General features: G+C 41.3%; 2 protein-coding genes across 2 annotated transcripts in view; one reads left to right on the top strand and one right to left on the bottom strand.

Moving 5' to 3' along the window:
* Window positions 1-8,974, bottom strand: part of LOC143283561 (PH-interacting protein-like) — a 53,462-nt gene extending 44,488 nt beyond the window's left edge. Inside the window, exons 1-8 of the mRNA XM_076589806.1 lie at window positions 8,839-8,974; window positions 8,695-8,753; window positions 8,590-8,619; window positions 8,354-8,413; window positions 6,637-6,787; window positions 2,968-3,063; window positions 2,370-2,530; window positions 8-229 (exon numbers count right to left, since the gene is read on the bottom strand). Of these exons, the coding sequence (XP_076445921.1) occupies window positions 8-229; window positions 2,370-2,530; window positions 2,968-3,063; window positions 6,637-6,787; window positions 8,354-8,413; window positions 8,590-8,619; window positions 8,695-8,753; window positions 8,839-8,887 (828 nt within the window). The 5' untranslated portion in view covers window positions 8,888-8,974. The remainder of the gene's footprint in view (window positions 1-7; window positions 230-2,369; window positions 2,531-2,967; window positions 3,064-6,636; window positions 6,788-8,353; window positions 8,414-8,589; window positions 8,620-8,694; window positions 8,754-8,838) is intronic.
* Window positions 8,975-9,210: 236 nt separating this feature from the next.
* On the top strand, window positions 9,211-26,526 carry LOC143283156 (dehydrodolichyl diphosphate synthase complex subunit DHDDS-like). The gene is made up of 8 exons (XM_076589303.1): window positions 9,211-9,331; window positions 14,686-14,878; window positions 15,835-15,977; window positions 16,762-16,878; window positions 17,213-17,314; window positions 18,931-19,045; window positions 20,739-20,846; window positions 25,840-26,526. The coding sequence occupies exons 2-8, from the start codon at window positions 14,696-14,698 to the stop codon at window positions 26,086-26,088; spliced, it is 1,017 nt and encodes a 338-aa protein (XP_076445418.1). The 5' UTR covers window positions 9,211-9,331; window positions 14,686-14,695; the 3' UTR covers window positions 26,089-26,526.
* Window positions 26,527-26,604: the final 78 nt, after the last annotated feature.

Raw genomic sequence — 26,604 nt, forward strand, 5'->3', positions numbered from 1 at the left:
CACACACCTGCACGGTGGTGATCATACTGGTGTGTCCCTGCAGCACAGCCACAGGGGCCCGGGTCTGCAGACACCAGACCCGAACCACCTTGTCATAGCTGCCGGACACCACCAGGGTATTCTCGTAGCTCACGTCCAGGTCCGACACCTCCGCCGAGTGGCCTCGCAGGGTGGCCAGCAGGCGCCCACTGCGGAAGTGCCAGACCTTCACCAGGGCGTCGTCTGCTCCCTGTGCAAAGCAAAAACAGCACTGGTCAAAAACGGTTAAAGGTTCACAACCTTTTTTTTATTTACATGGGGGCAGTAATTTCATATCCACCGTGTCTAGTGTTCGGCATAGGAAGGCAAATCAGCAACTAACTGTATAAATGCCTACCCCTAAATCTTACCATCAAGAACAGATGCTGTACAAATCAGCAACAAACTGTATACATGTCCACCCCTAAATCTTACCAACAGATACTGTACAAATCAGGACCAAATTGTATACATGTCCACCCCTAAATCTTACCATCAAGAACAGGTACTGTACAAATCAGGACCAAACTGTATACATGTCCACCCCTAAATCTTACCATCAAGAACAGATGCTGTACAAATCAGGACCAAACTGTATACATGTCCACCCCTAAATCTTACCATCAAGAACAGATACTGTACAAATCAGGACCAAACTGTATACATGTCCACCCCTAAATCTTACCATCAAGAACAGATGCTGTACAAATCAGGACCAAACTGTATACATGTCCACCCCTAAATCTTACCATCAAGAACAGATGCTGTACAAATCAGGACCAAACTGTATACATGTCCACCCCTAAATCTTACCATCAAGAACAGATGCTGTACAAATCAGGACCAAACTGTATACATGTCCACCCCTAAATCTTACCATCAAAAACAGATACTGTACAAATCAGGACCAAACTGTATACATGTCCACCCCTAAATCTTACCATCAAGAACAGATACTGTACAAATCAGGACCAAACTGTATACATGTCCACCCCTAAATCTTACCATCAAGAACAGATGCTGTACAAATCAGGACCAAACTGTATACATGTCCACCCCTAAATCTTACCATAAGAACAGATACTGTACAAATCAGGACCAAACTGTATACATGTCCACCCCTAAATCTTACCATCAAGAACAGATACTGTACAAATCAGGACCAAACTGTATACATGTCCACCCCTAAATCTTACCATCAAGAACAGATACTGTACAAATCAGGACCAAACTGTATACATGTCCACCCCTAAATCTTACCATCAAGAACACATACTGTACAAATCAGAACCAAACTGTATACATGTCCACCCCTAAATCTTACCATAAGAACAGATACTGTACAAATCAGGACCAAACTGTATACATGTCCACCCCTAAATCTTACCATCAAGAACAGATACTGTACAAATCAGGACCAAACTGTATACATGTCCACCCCTAAATCTTACCATTTAGAACAGATACTGTATTTGTGTATAAATCAGCAACAAACTGAAATTTTCAACAATTTTCAGGAAAATTTCATATTCTTAAAAAGTGTGCACTGGTACAGCCACTACAGGTGTGCACATGTCTCTAAAGACATTCACACACTTAAGGTGTATTCCAGCATTTCCTCTATGTTCTGGTATTACTATCATCAGCTGCAGTTTGCCCTCTGCAGCAACAATCACGTCCTGCAGTTACTGCAGTCTGCTGTTTCTTTGTGCGAGTTCTGCACAGGAGACTGATCAACAATGCAGGTATCAGTGTGGGTTACTGGGTGAAGAAAAGACGTGAGAATTCACAGCATTTAACTGTTTCTTACACAAATATTCATTTGTGTGTGTGTGTGTGTGTGTGTGTGTGTGTGTGTTTGTGATTTTTTGTGTGTTTTTTTTCATTATTTTATTATTATTTGTACTTATTTATTTATTTATTTATTTATTTTTATTTTATTTTATTTTATTTTTCTCAAGGCCTGACTAAGCGCATTGGGTTATGCTGCTGGTCAAGCATCTGCTTGGTAGATGTGGTGTAGCATGTATGGATTTGTCCGAACACAGTGACGCCTCCTTGAGCTACCGATACTGATACTGGTTACACAAATACACACATACACACACACACACACGTACACACAGACATGCACACATACACACACATATACACAGACATGCACACACACACACACACGTACACACAGACATGCACACACACACACACACATACACACAGACATGCACACACACACACACACACACACACACACACACACATACAGACATGAACACACACACACACATTCACACACACACTCTCTCATACATCCAAACACGCCTACACTGTGACAAAGACGGCACACTCACAGTAATGACGTATTGCCCGGAGCGATCAAAGATGGAGCAGTAGGCCGGCAGCAGGTGGCCACACTTGGTGTCGAACAGTTTCATCTCGCTGTACAGCGATGCTGGTAGTGTCCTGGGAGTGACCCCACCGCCGATGGCACGACGAGCGTGAATGCTCTGCACTGTACACACCACATCATCCATGCCTGTCACCAAGTCTGTCCTCTTTCAACACAACTTTTAACCTGCATCTCTTCAACGTTTCATGGCCTGAAAATGTAACTGAAGCACAGTAAGTCTGTTTTTCTGTCTCCTTTATTTTTCTCACCCAACCCCATCTTTTTTCTTCCTCCACTAATGAAAGTGTGTGTGTGTGTGTGTGTGTGTGTGTGTGTGTGTGAATTAACTGTAAGGCAGTGTAATATGTTAGGATGAAATAATGCTTTCTTGACCTGCAACTGACTGGACTCATCCGAACCATACGAGGACTCCCTAAAATGCATGAGTGCGAGTCCTGTAGACTCTTCTCAGCAAACCAACTGTAGGAAGCCCTGCCTGTCGCACCAAGAAAAGACCTTCATTCCAAAAAGGTACTCTAGCTAGACAAGTGCCCACTTACCCATGGAGGGATGAAGGAAGTCCTTGGGCAAAACTCTGCAAGCCCCGTTCTGTAACACCATCTGGTGTGACAGTTTCCATCGGTTGTTTCGCAGACCTGGAAATCAGCACACGTCCCACACACATTGAAACAATGCAGAGCAAGGGACGCAACAACACAGGAATAAGGTCTATTCATTCCATACCCTATCTCACCATGGATAAAGACTGCTCTTTTCATGTCACTTCTGAACAGGGATATAAAGACCAGTCATTTGATGTCATTTCTTTACCCACATATAAAAAAGAAAAAAAAACAACCTCCAAGCCAAATGTTGTGAGAAAAAAGGTGTGGTTAACCGTTAAGAGGAGTGTAGAAGTACTAGAACAAAGGAGAAGTATAAGACAAAGAAGAAGTGCAGGACAAAGAAGAAAAGAAGTGCAGGACACAGGAGAAGTGCAGGACAAAGGAGAAGTGTGAGAAGTGTAAGACAAAGGAGAAGTGTAAGACAAAGGAGAAGTGTAGGACAAAGAAGTGCAGGACGAAGGAGAAGTGTAAGACAAAGGAGAAGTGCGGGACAAAGGAGAAGTACATGACAAAGAAGTGTAGGGCAGTGTGCAACAAAGGAGAAGTGCAGGACAAAGGAGAAGTGTAGGACAGTGTAGAACAAAGGAGAAGTGCAGGACAAAGGAGAAGTGTAGGACAGTGTAGAACAAAGGAGAAGTGCAGAACCAAAAAATGCAGGACAAAAAAGAAGTGTAGGACAGTGTAGAACAAAGAAGTGTAGGACAGTGTAGAACAAAGAAGTGTAGGACAGTGTAGAACAAAGAAGTGTAGGACAGTGTAGAACAAAGAAGTGTAGGACAGTGTAGAACAAAGGAGAAGTGCAGGACAAAGAAGTGTAGGGCAGTGTGCAGACAAAGGAGAAGTGTAAGACAAAGGAGAAGTGTAGCACAAATACCAGCAGGAGCATTCCTGTTGGGTGTGTCTGTATGCATGGATGAGTAACACATAGCAGGAAATTAAGGTGGACCACCGCGTCATTTTTAGCTAATTTTTGTTTCTCAGGAACTACTACAGGTATCTGCATGAAATTTGGTACACATACTCAGGATGTTAATATAGATATCTGTGCTAAGTTTGAAGATTATAAGTCAAACAGATATGAAGATATGATAATTTTATCATAAAAATACATAACGTTATTTGGCCCATTTGCAGCACTGAACACATGCATTACATAATGATTCTCATCATTTCCACAGTTTGTTTTGACATCATTTAGTGCAATGATCACAAAAGCAGATGCCCATTGTCCACAAGCACTGTTCTCTGTCTTGTCAAAAACGCATAAAATTATGCATTCACATTATTATGCTTTAGTCACTTGCTATGAAAAAAACTACTAGAGGTAGAGAGTTCTAACTATGTTCATTGCACTCAGCAGTATGCCTAATTTTATGATAATATTTTCACTGTATCAATTGTTACACGTGGGCCACTGACGCACCTGCAGCAGAAATTCAACTTTTGAGAAAAACGCCTTCAAAGATTGTGTTGAGAACTCACAGACTACAACCCATAGTTACACACTAAAAAAAAATAATACACAGGAAAACAGCACTTGGCCAATATCACTAAGTGGTGAGAGAGAGTTTTTTCAGTTATTTGATTGTTCAAAATGCTCCTGGGGCGTATACTTCTCCCTCATCTGCCCGTCGATGTTCACGTTCCTGACGTCTCACAGTTTCAATTTTTTTTCCTCTTTTGTTTTGCTCTGTCAGAGGATTTTCTGGTTGCTGTTTTGACCCTGAGCATATCTGACTTCTCTGCAAACATCTCTGCTTTGCTCCCAGCCACAAGTTCCAGTTCAGCTGACCCCATCCTCTTTGTCTCATCTTCAAATACAGAGACCTGAAAAAAAAAAAAATCAAATGTGTGAGAATAGAAGGTACAAGAGAGAGAATGAGAGAGAGCTGACCCCATCCTCTTTGTCTCATCTTCAAATACAGAGACCTGAAAAGAAATCAAATGTGTGAGAATAGAAGGTTCAAGAGAGAGAATGAGAGAGAGAGAGAGAGAGAGAAGAGACTCAGACTGACAGTTTTTTACACACACACACACACACACATTGAGAGAGAATAAAGAGACTCAGACTGACAGTTTTTTTTACACACACACACAAACAGTATGTCAGACTCAGTAAAAATCCACAGAAATATTACTGGGAAAAGTATTTCAATACTTGAGAAAAATAAAAACTGCCTCTGAAAACAAAAATCAAAGAACTTGAAAAAAAAAAAGAAGTAAATCAATGGGCTCACAAAAAAGAAGGTATTCGGATGGCTTTTTTTTTTTTCCCCTATGAAACGTAACAAAAACTCACGAAATGAAATAAAATAGAATACTATATTATATATATTAAATATTATATATCTGTAGACTATTATATCAATTTCCACAAACCTTTGCTTCGCATTTTTCACAATGAACTGACGACACCAAGCAGTCCAACGTTGACACATCAACGATGATGTTCTGTGAGGATTGTGGCTGTCCCGAGCGAAGTTGTACTTCAGGAACTGATGCACTTTTTTTTATGGTGGTTCTTCGTCTGAACTGGGGTCACTGTCACCCGTTCACGCATGTTTTCTGGTGAAAACGTCCAATTTTCTCTTCGAACTGAGAAGCGGAGTGCTTTCACTGATGCCCGTAGATGTCGAAGGCACCGCTAAGTCGGTCGCTGTTTCGGCAGGCTTTTTTTCAGCTTGTGTTGTAATCTTACGCTTTCTCTTCCTTTTGCCGAATGCAAAAACAGTCCTAAACTTCTTTCCAATGTGTTTTGGCATTGTCCGTGACTTGTAATAGAAAATTTCGATCAAAATCTTAGGCAACTGGTGTGTCGATTGAAATCGTGAAGAAACCAGACGCCATCTTGGAAAAAGTCACATGACCGATTGGGCCAATGGGCTATTTTTTTACTCCGACAAGCCAATCAGAAACCTCGACTCAGCCACAACCCCTCAAAAATGCCTCTCGGGTTCCTTCGGATTTGCTTTTCGTGTGTTTCCGTGAGTGGAATTTTCCACAGGAAATAGGAATGAGAGGACAGACCGGTGAATGACCTTCACACTGATACCAAATAAGTGGGGGTTTCCAAACCAGATCGCGAGCACCAGGCCGTCCAAATCGATGCAAACTTTGATTTTTTTGTCACATTCGCTCAAACTTCACACACACCCATGTCAGAAAATGATTTTATTTGCAATGAAATTGGCCAAATTGAGCAAAATGGTTGACAGAAATGCAAAGAAGAGACATTATTTGACCAAATACAAGTATAATCCCAAAACACGTTTTTTAATGATTTTTGGTGAAAAACCTATGCCGTGGTCCACCTTAATGTTCGCTCTTCTCATACATCAGTCTGAATGACAAAGAGGTTTTACTTACCTGGTCAAATTTAATTTAAAAAATGAAGCTACTAAGATACATATTTTCATGAAGAGACAAAAGACGTTTCATTGCACCCATGTTTAAGAAAAAAAAAAAAAAAAAGGACTTGTGTGAGTGGTGTTGTTAAAAAGTGACTGCCTTTATACATGGTCATAGGTTAGGTGTCACTGAAGCCGAAACACAAGTTCCTACAGCTGACAGACGGTAAAGTTATCCCATGGCATGTTATCTCACTCTCTGGCGTGCGCAGCAGCGACATGGAGCCGGCGCTGAGCAGGGACTGGACGCCATACGTGGAGGTGGGCACCAGCTGGTCCAGGAGCGGTCCCACACGCTGACAGATCTGTAGCAGGTAGTCCGACCCAATGTGGCTGTTCATCCGCACCTACACACACCCACACACAGTTAGTTCAGTTTCAGTTTCAGTAGCTCAAGGAGGCGTCACTGCGTTCGGACAAATCCATATACGCTACACCACATCTGCCAAGCAGATGCCTGACCAGCAGCGTAACCCAACGCACTTAGTCAGGCCTTGAGAAAAAATAAAAATAAAAATAAAATAAATAAATAAATAAATAAAAATAAAATAAAGGTGAATAAATAATAGATAAGCTTACATAAATAAATAAGTAAATAATAATTATAATATTTTTAAAAAAAAGGTAGTAGTAATAATAATAAAATAATAATAATAAAAAATAAATAAATAAATAAATAAGACAACAATGATGATAAATAAGCAAATAAATATAAAACATGAAGACACACATTCACACAGTTAGTCACTCTGCAATGTATACTCTTCTTTTTTTTTCTCAATTCTTTTCAATATGCAAATATAAATCACATGACAAATCCAGTCATAGATCTACCTATACATGTGTTATTACATCATTCCATCCATAAATATATGCATACCCCCCCCCCCTTACCCCCCTTAACACACTACTTTACACAGCATAACTCAACATTGCAGTACATAATGCAATGTAAAATACTGATCCCCAATAAATGAGCACTATCTATACATGCATGTTCTTGCTGATATATTTATAAAATGAAAATACCTTGTGTGACTGGAGTAAGCCCAGACTCTTCTACTATCATTTAACACTAACAAACAGCATGCTTTACTGATAAACTGACAAAAGTAAAGGAAAACAAAAGCATAAAATCACCTTTACAGTCTATGGAGACATATATATTGTCAGATTCTTTCTCTTTTTTATTTTATTTATTAATTGTAAAGAAGTTCTAAATTTGCAATAAACTGATGTAACATTAGTAATATATAACTTATAAGCAGCACACACAAACACACACATATATATAGATATATACACATACATATCACACACTCTGGGACACAAATTAACTGAGTGATACTACACACAGTTACTGACACCGTGCTCCTTAAAATTTCCCTGCTGTGTTTTTCTTGGCATTACACTGTATTGTAATGTATTGTATCACATCATGTCATATCATAATAATTTTACGTGAATATATCATCATTTAATATTGATTCCATAATATTTTGTATCAAAAAGGACATTTTCTTCCTTCTCACTGGGTCTTCCAATTATTTCCCTTGTCTCAATGCCCCAATTCTGTGCCATAAATAGTAGCCAATCGGAACTCCTTTCCTTCTTGAAGGTCACAGAAAGGGGTCATTTTGAAAGAGGAGCTTTGGTTGGTTGGCCCCTTCTTACCTTCTGACATCATACCTTTCCCACGTTGTTCCTCCATCATATGGATACCAAAATCTTAAAATAATTAAAACTTTTAATCAAGCTAATTTCCAGTCAAAATCTGAGTTGATTTTGATAGGGAAATGATAATACTACAAAATGCACATATTTGAATCACATGTTTAAGCATAATTTCAATGTAATAATTTTTCAAAAGTTACCCCTATTTTGCCTTATTGTTGATGTTTTCTGAAACCTACCAGCTGATCGTAAGTTCTGGGACGTCCGTTTCCTTCCCAATCAATGCCTTTGGGTAGGAGCTGCAAAAAAATGAAAATTTTCAAAATTTCAAAAATTGGTGTTTTTATAATAAAAAACACAAAACAAGTCATATGTGACATAATTTCATATAAATATTGACGAATAAAGTCGAAAAAAGCGGGCAAAGTTTTATCAAGAAAGAACGAATATGGCGGTCACAAGCAGCGCTACGTACCTCATGTGTTCGGAGCTCTTGAAGCAGGACCTGGAAAATAAAGAAGATATGAATTAGATAGAATCGAAATCCAATTATGACTAAAGTAAATGAAAGTATACTCACATTTGCTGCTTGTTGACAAGGTGTGTTTGACAAAAATCTTGCGATAAGGAAGAGCAACTCTGCAACACAAAAATCAAATTTCGCGTGAATGGTAGGCCACGATAGCTGCGATTTTCGATCCTACCGTAGGATTTGTTGTCTCACCTGCTCTAACAGTTGAATCAGAAGACGTTGTAGGGTCGTTTCGAGACATTTTCTATATCCAAAGCGGTAATCAAACCACACTATCAACGGAAACGTTCAATCACAGTTGACCTATCGACACCATTTTTCAGCTTCTCTTGACTTGGTGGGTTGTTGTGCGGCACATTGAAGCACTACTTCCGCGTATGAATATGTTGTTTTTTAGGTTCATTTAACAGATAATTTTCATGTTCTTTGTTCTGATATATTAAAACTATTAAGTATAATTAGGCATATTTATCTATCTTAAAACGGACGAGCGCTAAATTTTCTTGGCATGTCTGATGTCGTGTATGGAACTATGTTGTGTTGACTTGACAAAGCCACAAAGCCTTTCAACATTGAGCGTGACGTCAGAGGGATTGCCCACGAAGGAGCTTGTAACTCGTGGCAGGAAGTGAACGAGAGCGAACACCTGAGACGCGGACTGTGGCAGGCAAACACAGACAGACTGGTAGGCATTTTCGTGTGATATTGTGCAGTGTATGATTGACATGAGAACATAAAGAGGCAGTTTGAGCATGACTGTGTATTTGTTTTAATATTGTCACTTATGATAAGATGTGGCCGTGTCTTCGTCTGACTTGCGGCGACATTATGTGTCGTCTGCTCTCTTGATTCTTGATCATCAGTGACGAACAAGACTATTATTTATGCCGTATGCCGAATAGTTAGTTTAACAAAATAACTGTTAGAACTGCACTGAAACAAAACCGCGTTTGATTAAAAGGCAAGAAAAGCAAACATATGGTTCATATCATTTCCGTTGTAATGCCGGTCAAATATGTAGCATTCAACGCGAAGTGAATGTATTGAAACTGAAAGGAGCACAGTAGATTTAGGATGGAGACCACATTTCTGATCTCCCATGTTCACATTACATACAGATCTTCCAGTGGCCTTATCCCCATTGTGTATATACTAATTCAGAAAAACATAAATGCACTTTAGAAATGATATAAAACAACAAAATCATAAATGCACTTTAGAAATGATATAAAACAACAAAATCATAAATGCACTTTCGTCTTTAGAAATGATACAAAACAACAACCCACTTTGTGATTACAATGGAACTGTGACTCACAAATATATCTCTTTTGATTAGAGTTTCAATTGATTACAAATACAATAGAACTTTGACACACAAATATCCCTATTTTTATTACAGATTAGAGTTGAGAACAATGCCACTGAGACAAAATGGAATATAAGATGGGACACAAAATAAACAAACAAAAACAAATTTACATCTTAAGGACTACTGGAAAGGGTATTTGCAAGGTGACCAACATTTGAGTCTAGAATTGGGCCTTTAACCAGTAGAGTGCCAATAAGACGTCAGCTGGCGTTCTACAAAAAGTATTGCCATAGTGTCTATAAGACGTCCACTGACATCCTGTATGTGTTCTGATTTTTCCTTCATTGGAGTTTGGTTCAGTTCACATAAACAGACTCTGAACAGTTTGTTTGATGTGTATGAATCATAAAAGTACTATTTAAATGAACATTTATCAGGTAGAAGACCCCTTTCTACTCGATAATAATTTGCTAACTGACCACGTGATATGTGTGTGGAAAAGGGGGTTCCATCATGTGCACACAAAAAAGGCATTGAAAACTGTGTCCATTAAAGGAGGTGGTCACAGTCAGCAGATTTACACAACTCTGAAAGCTGTGCTTGTGGTTATGGACAGCTTTCGCAGTGGAGAAGGATCTCTCTTGGTTGATGATTGGTTTGAAAACGAAGGTGATTGACAATGACAGTGATGAAACTGACAGCACATTTGATTGACAATGACAGTGACAAAACTGACAGCACATTTGATGGTAATTCAGTCTCCAATCAGACAGCGTTTTTGAACAAGTGGCTATGACTGACAGAATACATGCAGTAAGCGTTGGTAGAAAGGGGAGGAGACGGAGAGGAGTGATGTAAGACGATAGGTCGAATGTCAGCCAGAGTTCATGAAGGGGGCGTGGCTTTTAGGAATGAGTGTGCTTATATTTCAGTGCAGACTGTAGGATTGACAACCACCAATGCTCCACGATTTTCATGAAACGCAGGGAGGAACCTTCAGTGGACGTTAAACACATGCTTTTTGTTTTTCACACTTTATATTTTTTGCTGAATCAGATGGTTGACTTGTTTGAAGAGGTGGCAAGCCGGAAGCACAGCAGACATTTTAATCGGCCCACGTGCAACTTGAAAGGAGTGAATGTCATCAAAGGACTTACCCTCTCAATCCTGAATGCTCTTAGCTGTCAAAAAGCTTGCCAGCTCAGTTTCTGAGACGATGATTAACCTTTTACGTTGACTTTACCCACCTTTGTCATTTTTGGGACAGTGATTTACTTACATGTCTGCATGTGATTTGTTTTTATAAATTTATAGGCTGTTTTAATTTCTTCTACAGGTATAATCTGACAATAGGCATGCTATTTCTAGCTGTATTTTGTTTATTTTCTTTATGGATGTTATTATGTAGAGACGGAAATAGACTTTTTTGTTGCACTAAAATTATTATCTTGACTTTATATGCCTGAACAGTTATCTACGATCAACCTAATTGGGTAAAAGAGCCCAGAAGCAGAATCTATACTCATTTTCCTTCACAAAAACGTTTACCTTCTTTCTGTATCACCCATAGCTTTTGTGCTAGAATTTTTTGTGATTTATTACCCCTGAATCCTCAAAATTCCCTGGCAAGGGGAGAGCACTTTTTTTTTTTTTTTTTTTACAAAATTCTCTGGCACTGAACTGGTTAAGCTATTGAACTTATCCAAACTGTTTTCTGTGTGTAGGACCAGCCATGTCCTTGAAACTGGAACTGTTTTCTCTGTGTTTCTCTGTGTGTACAGATGACCAGCGTTGTCATTGAAATAAAATGTTTTCTCTCTGTGTGTACAGAAGACCAGCCACGTCATTGAAATAAAATGTTTTCTCTGTGTGTGTGTACAGAAGACCAGCCACGTCATTGAAATAAAATGTTTTTTCTCTGTGTTTGTACAGAAGACCAGCCACATCATTGAAATAAAATGTTTTCTCTGTGTGTGTACAGAAGACCAGCGTTGTCCTTGAAAAAAAAAAGTTTTCTCTGTGTGTGTACAGAAGACCAGCGTTGTCCTTGAAATAAAATGTTTTCTCTGTGTGTGTACAGAAGACCAGCCATGTCATTGAAATAAAATGTTTTCTCTGTGTGTGTACAGGAGACCAGCCATGTCATTGAAATAAAATGTTTTCTCTGTATGTGTACAGAAGACCAGCCACGTCATTGAAATAAAATGTTTTCTCTGTGTGTGTACAGAAGACCAGCCACGTCATTGAAATAAAATGTTTTCTCTGTGTGTGTACAGAAGACCAGCCACGTCATTGAAATAAAGTTTTCTCTGTGTGTGTACAGAAGACCAGCCATGTTCTTGAAATAAAATGTTTTCTCTGTGTGTGTACAGGAGACCAGCCGCATCATTGAAATAAAATGTTTTCTCTGTGTGTGTACAGAAGACCAGCCACGTCATTGAAATAAAATGTTTTCTCTCTGTGTGTACAGAAGACCAGCCGCATCATTAAAATAAAATGTTTTCTCTGTGTGTGTACAGAAGACCAGCCACATCATTGAAATAAAATGTTTTCTCTCAGTGTGTGTACAGAAGACCAGCCACGTCATTGAAATAAAATGTTTTCTCTGTGTGTGTACAGAAGACCAGCCACGTCATTGAAATAAAATGTTTTCTCTGTGTGTGTACAGAAGACCAGCCACGTCATTGAAATAAAATGTTTTCTCTCTGTGTGTACAGAAGACCAGCCACGTCATTGAAATAAAATGTTTTCTCTCTGTGTGTACAGAAGACCAGCCGCATCATTAAAATAAAATGTTTTCTCTGTGTGTGTACAGAAGACCAGCCGCATCATTGAAATAAAATGTTTTCTCTCAGTGTGTGTACAGAAGACCAGCCACGTCATTGAAATAAAATGTTTTTTCTGTGTGTGTACAGAAGACCAGCCACGTCATTGAAATAAAATGTTTTCTCTGTGTGTGTACAGAAGACCAGCCGCGTCATTGAAATAAAAATGTTTTGTGTGTGTGTGTACAGAAGACTAGCCATGTCCTTGAAATAAAATGTTTTCTCTGTGTGTGTACAGGAGACCAGCCATGTCATTGAAATAAAATGTTTTCTCTGTGTGTGTACAGGAGACCAGCCATGTCATTGAAATAAAATGTTTTCTCTGTGTGTGTACAGAAGACCAGCCATGTCATTGAAATAAAATGTTTTCTCTCTCTGTGTACAGGAGACGAGCCATTTTCTTGAAATAAAATGTTTTCTCCATGTGTGTACAGAAGACCAGCCATGTCATTGAAATAAAATGTTTTCTCTGTGTGTGTACAGAAGACCAGCGTTGTCCTTGAAATAAAATGTTTTCTCTGTGTGTGTACAGAAGACCAGCGTTGTCCTTGAAAAAAATGTTTTCTCTCTGTGTGTACAGAAGACCAGCCACATCACTGAAATAAAATGTTTTCTGTGTGTGTGTACAGAAGACCAGCCACGTCATTGAAATAAAATGTTTTCTCTGTGTGTGTACAGAAGACCAGCCACGTCATTGAAATAAAATGTTTTCTCTGTGTGTGTACAGGAGACCAGCCACGTCATTGAAATAAAATGTTTTCTCTCTGTGTGTACAGAAGACCAGCGTTGTCATTGAAATAAAATGTTTTCTCTCTGTGTGTACAGAAGACCAGCCACGTCATTGAAATAAAATGTTTTCTCTCTGTGTACAGAAGACCAGCGTTGTCATTGAAATAAAATGTTTTCTCTGTGTGTGTACAGAAGACCAGCCACGTCATTGAAATAAAATGTTTTCTCTGTGTGTGTACAGGAGACCAGCCACGTCATTGAAATAAAATGTTTTCTCTGTGTGTGTACAGAAGACCAGCGTTGTCCTTGAAATAAAAATGTTTTCTCTGTGTGTGTACAGAAGACCAGCCACGTCACTGAAATAAAATGTTTTCTCTCTGTGTGTACAGAAGACTAGCCATGTTCTTGAAATAAAATGTTTTCTCTGTGTGTGTACAGAAGACCAGCCACGTCATTGAAATAAAATGTTTTCTCTGTGTGTGTACAGAAGACCAGCCACGTCATTGAAATAAAATGTTTTCTCTGTGTGTGTACAGAAGACCAGCCATGTCACTGAAATAAAATGTTTTCTCTGTGTGTGTACAGAAGACCAGCCATGTCACTGAAATAAAATGTTTTCTTTGTGTGTGTACAGAAGACCAGCCACGTCATTGAAATAAAATGTTTTCTCTCTCTGTGTACAGAAGACCAGCCATGTCCTTGAAAAAAATGTTTTCTCTGTGTGTGTACAGAAGACCAGCCATGTCCTTGAAAAAAATGTTTTCTCTGTGTGTGTACAGAAGACCAGCCATGTCCTTGAAAAAAATGTTTTCTCTGTGTGTGTACAGAAGACCAGCCACGTCATTGAAATAAAATGTTTTCTCTGTGTGTGTACAGAAGACCAGCCACGTCATTGAAATAAAATGTTTTCTCTGTGTGTGTACAGAAGACCAGCCACGTCATTGAAATAAAATGTTTTCTCTGTGTATGTACAGAAGACCAGCCACGTCACTGAAATAAAATGTTTTCTCTGTGTGTGTACAGAAGACCAGCCACGTCATTGAAATAAAATGTTTTCTCTGTGTGTGTACAGAAGACCAGCCACATCATTGAAATAAAATGTTTTCTCTCTGTGTGTACAGAAGATGAGCCATGTCACTGAAGCTGGAACTGTTTTCTCTGTGTTGTGTGCAGAGGACGGGCCATGTCCTGGTTTCCGGAGAGGCAGCAGCGCACGTGGCTGCAGCAGATCTGCGAGGGCATCCTGAAGACGGGGCCCCTCCCCAAACATGTCGCCTTCATCATGGACGGCAACCGTCGCTTCGCCAAGAAGCAGAGCATGGAGAGCTGCCAGGGGCACCTGAAAGGATTCGACAAGCTGGCTGAGGTGATCTTCTCCTTGTTATCTTTGGGCCACCGTTTCTCATGCTGCAGTGATTAGGAACTGCACAGTGCAGTTGTCTTTTTTCCTTTTTTTTCATGGGCGTTGACTGTCACAGGCATGCCTACCATTATTGAGGGCCTGCATTTGTCCCAGAAAATTAATAAAATGGACAGGGTGTCCCAGAAATATGGATATTTACTGCATGTCCCTGAAAAAAATTACTACTGTAACATTTTTATTCACCATTGCCAAAGACACTTTGTTGAGGTGGAAATACTGCCAAATATTAACGAAGCCACTTCGTGAAAAGCCGGAACTGTCCAAACAGTACCGAAGCCATTTTGTGAAAGTCTGCTCAATTTCTGTCACCAGCGAAGTCGCAAGACCAACCACTGCTTCTGACTGTCAGACGACTATTGTGTTTGCTGAGATGTTCCTGAAAATGACGGGCGCAATAGCCGAATGGTTACAGCGTTGGACTTTCAATCTGAGGGTCCCGGGTTCGAATCACGGTGACGGCGCCTGTTGGGTAAAGGGTGGAGATTTTTACGATCTCCCAGGTCAACATATGTGCAGACCTGCTAGTGCCTGAACCCCCTTCGTGTGTATATGCAAGCAGAAGATCAAATACACACGTTAAAGATCCTGTAATCCATGTCAGCGTTCGGTGGGTTATGGAAACAAGAACATACCCAGCATGCACACCCCCGAAAACGGAGTATGGCTGCCTACATGGCGGGGTAAAAACGGTCATACACGTAAAAGCCCACTCGTGTGCATACGAGTGAACGCAGAAGAAGAAGTTCCTGAAAATAATACCTTGTCCCTGATTCTAATGTGTGTTGTTCCTGAAAAGAGAAATTTGGGGGTAGGGATGCCTGCTTTGTATGGTTTGCTTTGTTTATGGGTAAATTTATATGATTGCTAGAGATGCAGTTAACCACACACTATTTTGACAGACGCTGGACTGGTGCCTGGACCTGGGGGTCTGTGAGGTGACGGTGTACGCCTTCAGCATCGAGAACTTCAAACGTCCCAAGGAGGAAGTGGACTACCTGATGGAGCTGGCCAGACAGAAGTTTGCTCGCCTGATGCAGGAAAAGTGAGTGATGTTATTTGTCTGTGTGTTTGTGGGTTGGTGGTACAGTGAACTCAACCTGGATATGGACATTTTAATGTGCCTTATACAAATCAAGTTACCTTCATGTCATTTTGGAAAAAAAGAAAGAAATTGCATGAAGTTGCTGTGTTTTTGTGTATGTGAGTTGTGCACCAATGCTTTCTGACAGACACCTGATCCAGGGCCACAACAGCCGAGTGGTGAAAGTGTTGGACTTTCATTATGAGGGTCCTGGGTTTGAATCTCAGTAACGGCGTGGGTTTAGGGTGGAGATTTTTCCGATCTGCCAGGTCAACATATGTGCTGACTTGCTGGTGCCTGAACCCCATTCGTGTGAATATGCACACAGAAGATCAGATACCCACGTTAAAGATCCTATAATCCATGTCAGTTTTGGTGGGTTATGGAAACAAGAATATACACAGCATGCACGCCCCCGAAAACGGAGTATGACTGCCTATATGGTGGGGTAAATAATCAGAACGGTCATACATGTAAAGCGTTGCTTGTCTGTCTGAGTGTGTATGTGTGCGTGCCTGAAATCTGACTGAATGACACAGGAAACGAGTGATGAGCGCCCAATGGCAGCTGTCAGTCGGCTCTACCCAGGTAGGCAGCCTGTTGTGCAGATGACCCCGTGTTTGTAAAGCGCTTAGAGCTTGGTCTCCAACCGAGGATAGGCGCTATATAAGTATCCATATCATTCATTCACTCATTCATTCATCCAGGGAGTGTGTGTAAATTGTGCACCAATGCTTTCTGACAGAGACCTGATCCAGAAGCATGGAGTGTGTATCCGGGTGATCGGCAACATCGGGTTACTGCCTGCCGACGTGCAGCAACACATTGCTGAAGCGGTCAACTTCTCCAAACATAACGACAGGTATGTCACCTTGTCTCACTGTCTGTGATTGTGCTGCATTACACAGCGTCCATTGTTTATATCGTGACTCATAACACATGTTGCTGTGTTTATGTTGTGACACTATGTGATGACTCATTACAGAGAAATGTTGAGTAGCAGGTAGTTCACATTGTGCTGTTTGTATTACAACTCGTGTCATTTATATACATCTATCTCCCTCCCTCTCTTATTCTCTCTCTCGCCCACTCTTTCCTTCTCTCTCTGTGCCGCTCTCCCTATCTTTCTGGACTACCCTTCCATTCGGAATTTAATGGATTGTTTTTTTGTCTCTTGGGTTCTGTGGTGTTTCTAGGGCCATTCTGAATGTGTGCTTTGCCTACACAGCCCAGGACGACATCTGCAATGCCATGAAGGAACTGGCACAAGGGGTGAGGGCTGGCGACATCCTGGAGAGGTGAGTGGACCCTGCGACTGTTGACGCCATTTTTGTTGTTGCTTTTTTCTTTTTTGTGTGTGTATCTTACATTTACTTTGGTTCTCTTAACTTTTTCTTTTTTTGGTCCCTTGCATTGAAGGTCATATTTTTCATATTGCAACATCATCATCATCATTATCATCAACAACAACAAGAAAGGAACCAACACACACACAACTAAACTAAATTGTTGACAGATTTGTGTGATGTATTGATCAGACGGTCAGTGTCCTGGTGTTGACGATGTGACTGTTGACGGGTTTGTGTTATGTTGACCATGTAACTGTCAGCAGCTTTGTGTAATTGTTGGTGCTGTGACTGTTGACAGCTTTGTGTGGTGTTGACTGTTAATGTTGACAGCTTTGTGTGGTGTTGATCCTGTGACTGTTGACAGCTTTGTGTGGTGTTGACCATGTGACTGTTGACAGCTTTGTGTGGTGTTGACCATGTGACTGTTGACAGCTTTGTGTGGTGTTGATCCTGTGACTGTTGACAGCTTTGTGTGGTGTTGACCATGTGACTGTTGACAGCTTTGTGTGGTGTTGATGCTGTGACTGTTGACAGCTTTGTGTATTGTTGGTGCTGTGACTGTTGACAGCTTTGTGTGGTGTTGACTTTGTTACTGTTGACAGCTTTGTGTGGTGTTGATGCTGTGACTGTTGACAGCTTTGTGTGGTGTTGATGCTGTGACTGTTGACGGATTTATGTGGTGTTGACACTATGACTGTTGACAGCTGATCACTGTGAAGTCTGTGCAGTGATATCACTGATCATTGTGATGATGTCTGTTCAGTGATATCACTGATCACTGTGATGATGTCTGTTCAGTGATATCACTGATCATTGTGATGATGTCTGTTCAGTGATATCACTGACCACTGTGTGATGTCTGTTCAGTGATATCACTGATCATTGTGATGATGTCTGTTCATTGATATCACTGATCATTGTGATGATGTCTGTTCAGTGATATCACTGATCATTGTGATGATGTCTGTTCAGTGATATCACTGATCATTGTGATGATGTCTGTTCAGTGATATCACTAATCACTATGATGATGTCTGTTCAGTGATATCACTGATCATTGTGATGATGTCTGATCAGTGATATCACTGGTGACTGATGTCTGTTCAGTGATATCACTGATCATTGTGATGTCTGTTCAGTGATATCACTGATAACTATGATGATGTCTGTTCAGTGTTATCACTGATCACTGTGTGATGTCTGTTCATTGATATCACTGATCATTGTGATGATGTCTGTTCAGTGATATCACTGATCACTATGATGATGTCTGATCAGTGATATCACTGATCATTGTGATGATGTCTGTTAAGTAATACCACTGATCACTATGATGATGTCTGTTAAGTAATACCACTGATCACTATGATGATGTCTGTTCAGTGATGTCACTGATCACTATGATGATGTCTGTAAAGTGATATCACTGATCACTGTGATGATGTCTGTTCAGTGATATCTCTGTGGTGATGTGTGTTCAGTGATATCTCTGTGGTGATGTCTGTTCAGTGATATCTCTGTGATGATGTCTGTTCAGTGATATCTCTGTGGTGATGTGTGTTCAGTGATATCTCAGAGAGCCTGCTGGAAAACTGCCTGTACACTGCCCAATCCCGACCTGTTGATCTGCTGATCCGAACGTCCGGAGAAGTCAGGCTCAGTGACTTCTTGCTTTGGGAGGTCAGCTGGTGTGTGTGTGTGTGTGTGTGTGTGTGTGTGTGTACCTAGTTGTGTGTATGTGTGTTTGTGTGTGTGTATATGTGTGTGTGTGTGTGTACCTAGATGTGTTTTTGTGTGTAAGTTTGTGTGTGTGTGTACCTAGTTGTGTGTGTGTATATGTGTGCGTGTGTGTAGTTAGATGTGTTTTTGTGTGTGTGTCTACCTCATTGTGTGTATGTGTGTTTGTGTGTGTACTTAGATGTGTTTTTGTGTGCATGTTTGTGTGTGTGTGTACCTAGTTGTGTGTATGTGTGTTTGTGTGTGTTTTTGTGTACCTAGTTTTGTGTGTGTGTGTGTTTGTGTGGGTATGTACCTAGATGTGTGTGTCTGCGTGTGTGTATGTGTGTTTTGACGCTTGCGAGTGTGTGTGTGATTGCTTTTGTTGCTGTTTTCTTTTCTTGTGTTATTTCATTTTGTGCCACGCGTGTGTGTATGTGTATGTTCAGTTTGTGTGTGTGCGTATGTGTATGTTCGGTTTGTGTGTATATGTGTGTGTGTGTGAATTTTTGAGTGTGTTATCTTCTTCTCTTTTAACTTCACTATCTCATTTTTTTATGTCATGCTGTGTGTTATTATATTTCCTTGTGTTTTATTTTTATTGTTTCTCTACTGTTACAACTTGCAAGGACATGTGAGCATAGTTGTTTGTGTAGGGATGGTGTGGTAATGCTACACATTTTGTGCTATGATGGTGTACAGAGTTGGTGTGTGTGTGGGCAGGGATGGTGTGGTGAGGCTACTTAATTGTAGTGTGAATGCGTAGAGAGCACAGGGTATTGTGATTTGGGGTTCATTGACATTGGACTTGATACACAGACCAGTAAATATGAGAATGTCAGATCATTTTACTGCTGAAGAGGACAAGTGCTCCATTACTTTTCCATCAGTGAGATCATTGTCCAGTTAGGTAGGTGTCTTTGTTAGCTTGGACAGGGTGTGTGTGGCCAGCTTGGGTGACAGGCTGATCCTCCCCAAATCACCATTTCACTTGGAACAAGGCCAGCGTCGTTGTGTATGAAGTGTTGATGCAGTTTCAGCCAACATCTTAGTGTTTGATTCACTTGGGGAGGGTTGCTTGTGTGGAGTTAGAACATGTATTGTGTGGATTCACCAGAACGTGTATTGTGGTTCCACCATTGTGTAGGTTCGCCAGAACATGTATTGTGTGCAGAGTTTCAGAGTTTGTTTATTCCCATTAACTCTTTTGAGTCATAGAGAAACAAGGAAACATGAGCACCAATGTGCTGTGGATTCACCAGATCATGTATTGTGTGCATAGCACATACAGCTGTCAAAGTACTATGGATTCACCAGAACATGTATTGTGTGCAGAGTACCTAGAGTGCTGTAGATTCACCAGAAAATGTATTTTGTGCAGAGTACCTAAAGTACTATGGATTCACCAGAACATGTATTGTGTGCAGAGGACCTAAAGTGCTGTAGATTCACCAGAACATGTATTGTGTGCAGAGTACCTAAAGTACTGTAGATTCACCAGAACATGTATTGTGTGCAGAGGACCTAAAGTGCTGTAAATTCACCAGAACATGTATTGTGTACAGAGTACCTAAAGTACTGTAGATTCACCAGAACATGTATTGTGTGCAGAGTACCTAAAGTGCTGTAGATTCACCAGAACATGTATTGTGTGCAGAGCACCTACAGCTGTCTGGCATTTGTCAAAGTGCTGTGGCCGGAGTTCAGCATCTGGCACCTGTACGGCACAATCCTCCACTACCAGCGTAACCACTCCCAGATACAGGTACCCCCCACACACAGTACCTAGAGTGCTGTAGATTCACCAGAACATGTATTGTGTGCAGAGTACCTAGAGTGCTGTAGATTCACCAGAACATGTATTGTGTGCAGAGCACCTACAGCTGTCTGGCATTTGTCAAAGTGCTGTGGCCGGAGTTCAGCATCTGGCACCTGTACGGCACAATCCTCCACTACCAGCGTAACCACTCCCAGATACAGGTACACCCCCACACACACACCCCTGGCCCCCTCCTCCTTTATTAGCTCCCCATAACCAGTCCCACACCCATTCCTAGCTCCCCCAACTACTCCCAGATACAGGTACCCTCCTTTCCTAGCTCCCCCAACCACTCCCAGATACAGGTACCCACCGTCCTTTCCTAGCTCCCCCAACCACTCCCAGATACAGGTACCCTCCTTTCCTAGCTCCCCCAACCACTCCCAGATACAGGTACCCTCCTTTCCTAGCTCCCCCAACCACTCCCAGATACAGGTACCCACCTTTCCTAGCCTCCCCAACCACTCCCAGATAAAGTACCCTCCTTTCCTAGCTCCCCCAACCACTCCCAGATACAGGTACCCACCCTCCTTTCCTAGCTCCCCCAACCACTCCCAGATACAGGTACCCACCCTCCTTTCCTAGCTCCCCCAACCACTCCCAGATACAGGTACCCACCTTTCCTAGCTCCCCCAACCACTCCCAGATACAGGTACAGGCAATTCTGTGCAAGAAATTTTGTGTCTTCTGTGACTAATTCTGTTTCTTGCTTTTTCTTTTTGTTCTCTCTTTCCTTTTTATTTTCCTGCCTTGCTGGTCCAAGTTTGTTTTTCCTGAAAATCTGGAGGTTTTTGTGTGTTTTGTTCTCCAACAAGGTAAATTACTGGGTATGTTGTACTTGACATGATGACAGAGAAAAGAATGTTTTGTGACTGCAGTGTGGTGTGTGCTGTACAGGTAAACATGATGACAGGGAAAAGAATGTTTTGTGACTGCAGTGTGGTGTGTGCTGTACAGGTAAACATGATGACAGGGAAAAGAATGTTTTGTGACTGCAGTGTGGTGTGTGCTGTACGGGTAAACATGATAGGGAAAAGAATGTTTTGTGACTGCAGTGTGGTGTGTGCTGTACAGGTAAACATGATGACAGAGAAAAGAATGTTTTGTGACTGCAGTGTGGTGTGTGCTGTACAGGTAAACATGATAGGGAAAAGAATGCTTTGTGACTGCAGTGTGGTGTGTGCTGTACGGGTAAACATGATAGGGAAAAGAATGTTTTGTGACTGCAGTGTGGTGTGTGCTGTACAGGTAAACATGATAGGGAAAAGAATGTTTTGTGACTGCAGTGTGGTGTGTGCTGTACAGGTAAACATGATAGGGAAAAGAATGTTTTGTGACTGCAGTGTGGTGCGTGCTGTACAGTTAAACATGATAGAGAAAAGAATGTTTTGTGACTGCAGTGTGGTGTGTGCTGTACAGGTAAACATGACAGAGAAAAGAATGTTTTGTGACTGCAGTGTGGTGTGTGCTGTACAGGTAAACATGATGATAGGGAAAAGAATGTTTTGTGACTGCAGTGTGGTGTGTGCTGTACAGGTAAACATGATGATAGGGAAAAGAATGTTTTGTGACTGCAGTGTGGTGTGTGCTGTACAGGTAAACATGATGACAGAGAAAAGAATGTTTTGTGACTGCAGTGTGGTGTGTGCTGTACAGGTAAACATGATAGGGAAAAGAATGTTTTGTGACTGCAGTGTGGTGTGTGCTGTACAGGTAAACATGATGACAGAGAAAAGAATGTTTTGTGACTGCAGTGTGGTGTGTGCTGTACAGGTAAACATGATAGGGAAAAGAATGTTTTGTGACAGCAGTGTGGCGTGTGCTGTACAGGTAAACATGATGACAGAGAAAAGAATGCTTTGTGACTGCAGTGTGGTGTGTGCTGTACAGGTAAACATGATGATAGGGAAAAGAATGTTTTGTGACTGCAGTGTGGTGTGTGCTGTACAGGTAAACATGATGATAGGGAAAAGAATGTTTTGTGACAGCAGTGTGGTGTGTGCTGTACAGGTAAACATGATAGGGAAAAGAATGCTTTGTGACTGCAGTGTGGTGTGTGCTGTACAGGTAAACATGATGATAGGGAAAAGAATGTTTTGTGACTGCAGTGTGGTGTGTGCTGTACAGGTAAACATGATGACAGAGAAAAGAATGTTTTGTGACTGCAGTGTGGTGTGTGCTGTACAGGTAAACATGATAGGGAAAAGAATGCTTTGTGACTGCAGTGTGGTGTGTGCTGTACAGGTAAACATGATGATAGGGAAAAGAATGTTTTGTGACTGCAGTGTGGTGTGTGCTGTACAGGTAAACATGATGATAGGGAAAAGAATGTTTTGTGACAGCAGTGTGGTGTGTGCTGTACAGGTAAACATGATGACAGAGAAAAGAATGTTTTGTGACTGCAGTGTGGTGTGTGCTGTACAGGTAAACATGATGACAGAGAAAAGAATGTTTTGTGACTGCAGTGTGGTGTGTGCTGTACAGGTAAACATGATAGAGAAAAGAATGTTTTGTGACAGCAGTGTGGTGTGTGCTGTACAGGTAAACATGATGACAGAGAAAAGAATGTTTTGTGACTGCAGTGTGGTGTGTGCTGTACAGGTAAACATGATGACAGAGAAAAGAATGTTTTGTGACTGCAGTGTGGTGTGTGCTGTACAGGTAAACATGACAGGGAAAAGAATGTTTTGTGACAGCAGTGTGGTGTGTGCTGTACAGGTAAACATGACAGGGAAAAGAATGTTTTGTGACTGCAGTGTGGTGTGTGCTGTACAGGTAAACATGATAGGGAAAAGAATGTTTTGTGACTGCAGTGTGGTGTGTGCTGTACAGGTAAACATGATGATAGGGAAAAGAATGTTTTGTGACTGCAGTGTGGTGTGTGCTGTACAGGTAAACATGATGATAGGGAAAAGAATGTTTTGTGACTGCAGTGTGGTGTGTGCTGTACAGGTAAACATGATAGGGAAAAGAATGTTTTGTGACAGCAGTGTGGTGTGTGCTGTACAGGTAAACATGATGATAGGGAAAAGAATGTTTTCTGACTGCAGTGTGGTGTGTGCTGTACAGGTAAACATGACAGGGAAAATGTTTTGTGACTGCAGTGTGGTGTGTGCTGTACAGGTAAACATGACAGAGAAAAGAATGTTTTGTGACTGCAGTGTGGTGTGTGCTGTACAGGTAAACATGACAGGGAAAAGAATGTTTTGTGACAGCAGTGTGGTGTGTGCTGTACAGGTAAACATGACAGGGAAAAGAATGTTTTGTGACTGCAGTGTGGTGTGTGCTGTACAGGTAAACATGATAGGGAAAAGAATGTTTTGTGACTGCAGTGTGGTGTGTGCTGTACAGGTAAACATGATGACAGAGAAAAGAATGTTTTGTGACTGCAGTGTGGTGTGTGCTGTACAGGTAAACATGATGACAGAGAAAAGAATGTTTTGTGACAGCAGTGTGGTGTGTGCTGTACAGGTAAACATGATGATAGGGAAAAGAATGTTTTGTGACTGCAGTGTGGTGTGTGCTGTACAGGTAAACATGATAGGGAAAAGAATGTTTTGTGACTGCAGTGTGGTGTGTGCTGTACAGGTAAACATGATGACAGAGAAAAGAATGTTTTGTGACTGCAGTGTGGTGTGTGCTGTACAGGTAAACATGATAGGGAAAAGAATGCTTTGTGACTGCAGTGTGGTGTGTGCTGTACAGGTAAACATGATGACAGAGAAAAGAATGTTTTGTGACTGCAGTGTGGTGTGTGCTGTACAGGTAAACATGATGACAGAGAAAAGAATGTTTTGTGACTGCAGTGTGGTGTGTGCTGTACAGGTAAACATGATAGGGAAAAGAATGTTTTGTGACTGCAGTGTGGTGTGTGCTGTACAGGTAAACATGATAGGGAAAAGAATGTTTTGTGACAGCAGTGTGGTGTGTGCTGTACAGGTAAACATGATGACAGAGAAAAGAATGTTTTGTGACTGCAGTGTGGTGTGTGCTGTACAGGTAAACATGATGACAGAGAAAAGAATGTTTTGTGACTGCAGTGTGGTGTGTGCTGTACAGGTAAACATGATAGGGAAAAGAATGTTTTGTGACTGCAGTGTGGTGTGTGCTGTACAGGTAAACATGATAGGGAAAAGAATGTTTTGTGACTGCAGTGTGGTGTGTGCTGTACAGGTAAACATGATAGGGAAAAGAATGTTTTGTGACAGCAGTGTGGTGTGTGCTGTACAGGTAAACATGATGACAGAGAAAAGAATGTTTTGTGACTGCAGTGTGGTGTGTGCTGTACAGGTAAACATGATGACAGAGAAAAGAATGCTTTGTGACTGCAGTGTGGTGTGTGCTGTACAGGTAAACATGATAGGGAAAAGAATGTTTTGTGACAGCAGTGTGGTGTGTGCTGTACAGGTAAACATGATGACAGAGAAAAGAATGTTTTGTGACTGCAGTGTGGTGTGTGCTGTACAGGTAAACATGATGACAGAGAAAAGAATGTTTTGTGACTGCAGTGTGGTGTGTGCTGTACAGGTAAACATGATAGGGAAAAGAATGTTTTGTGACTGCAGTGTGGTGTGTGCTGTACAGGTAAACATGATAGGGAAAAGAATGTTTTGTGACTGCAGTGTGGTGTGTGCTGTACAGGTAAACATGATAGGGAAAAGAATGTTTTGTGACTGCAGTGTGGTGTGTGCTGTACAGGTAAACATGATGATAGGGAAAAGAATGTTTTGTGACTGCAGTGTGGTGTGTGCTGTACAGGTAAACATGATGACAGAGAAAAGAATGTTTTGTGACTGCAGTGTGGTGTGTGCTGTACAGGTAAACATGATAGGGAAAAGAATGTTTTGTGACAGCAGTGTGGTGTGTGCTGTACAGGTAAACATGATAGGGAAAAGAATGTTTTGTGACTGCTGTGTGTGTGTGTGTGCGTGCTGTGCAGATTGCCCGCCAGAGTCGAGACATAGAGAGAGAACACCAGCAGAGAGACTCAGACCACAGACAGGTGACAAGAGAGCTGGCTTCGGCAGCGCCTGAGGAGAACGCGTCTGGAGACAGCCTCTCCCTGCACGGCCGTGTGCAGATCTACGCCGAGAGCAGGCGGCAAAGGACTGAGCACTTTTTGCACAATCTGTACGCCAGACGGAACGAGTTTCTAGAGAAGATTCAGCCTGTGCGCATGACTAGTTGATCAACGTTTTCACACAGTGTATAGTGTTGTGTTGGTGGGGTGGGCAGTTTTTTTATGTCAGGTCGATGAATGTTTTCATGTTGTGTGTTATCTTGTGGGTGGGGTATTTCATAAACATTTTCATACAGTGTTGTGTTGTGGCTGGGCTATTATTTATATTGGGGTTGTCTGCAAGGGCTTTCTGTCAGGCTGAAAGTATGCGAGTGTTGATGTCTGCACGTTAAACTATGTACGCTGGTAGATTTTTGCAGATAATTTTTGGGATCCAGTCAGCTCAGGTGTTCCCCAGGGCTTGGTCCTCAGCTCTTGTCTCTTCCTTCTCTACATCAGTGACCTCCCAAAGCCCATCAAATCTAAGGCCAGATTATTTGCAGATGACACCATGTGCAACAAAATAATCAAAAAGAAAGTTGACCAGCAAACACTCCAAGACCTAGTTTCCCTTTCCATCTGGAAGAAACAGTGGGCCATGCAATTCCACCCCCAAAAAATGCTCCACCTTGAGTGTCAGAAGAA

Source organism: Babylonia areolata, chromosome 6 (genome assembly GCF_041734735.1).
Source record: "Babylonia areolata isolate BAREFJ2019XMU chromosome 6, ASM4173473v1, whole genome shotgun sequence".
NCBI classification, from domain to species: domain Eukaryota; kingdom Metazoa; phylum Mollusca; class Gastropoda; order Neogastropoda; family Buccinidae; genus Babylonia; species Babylonia areolata.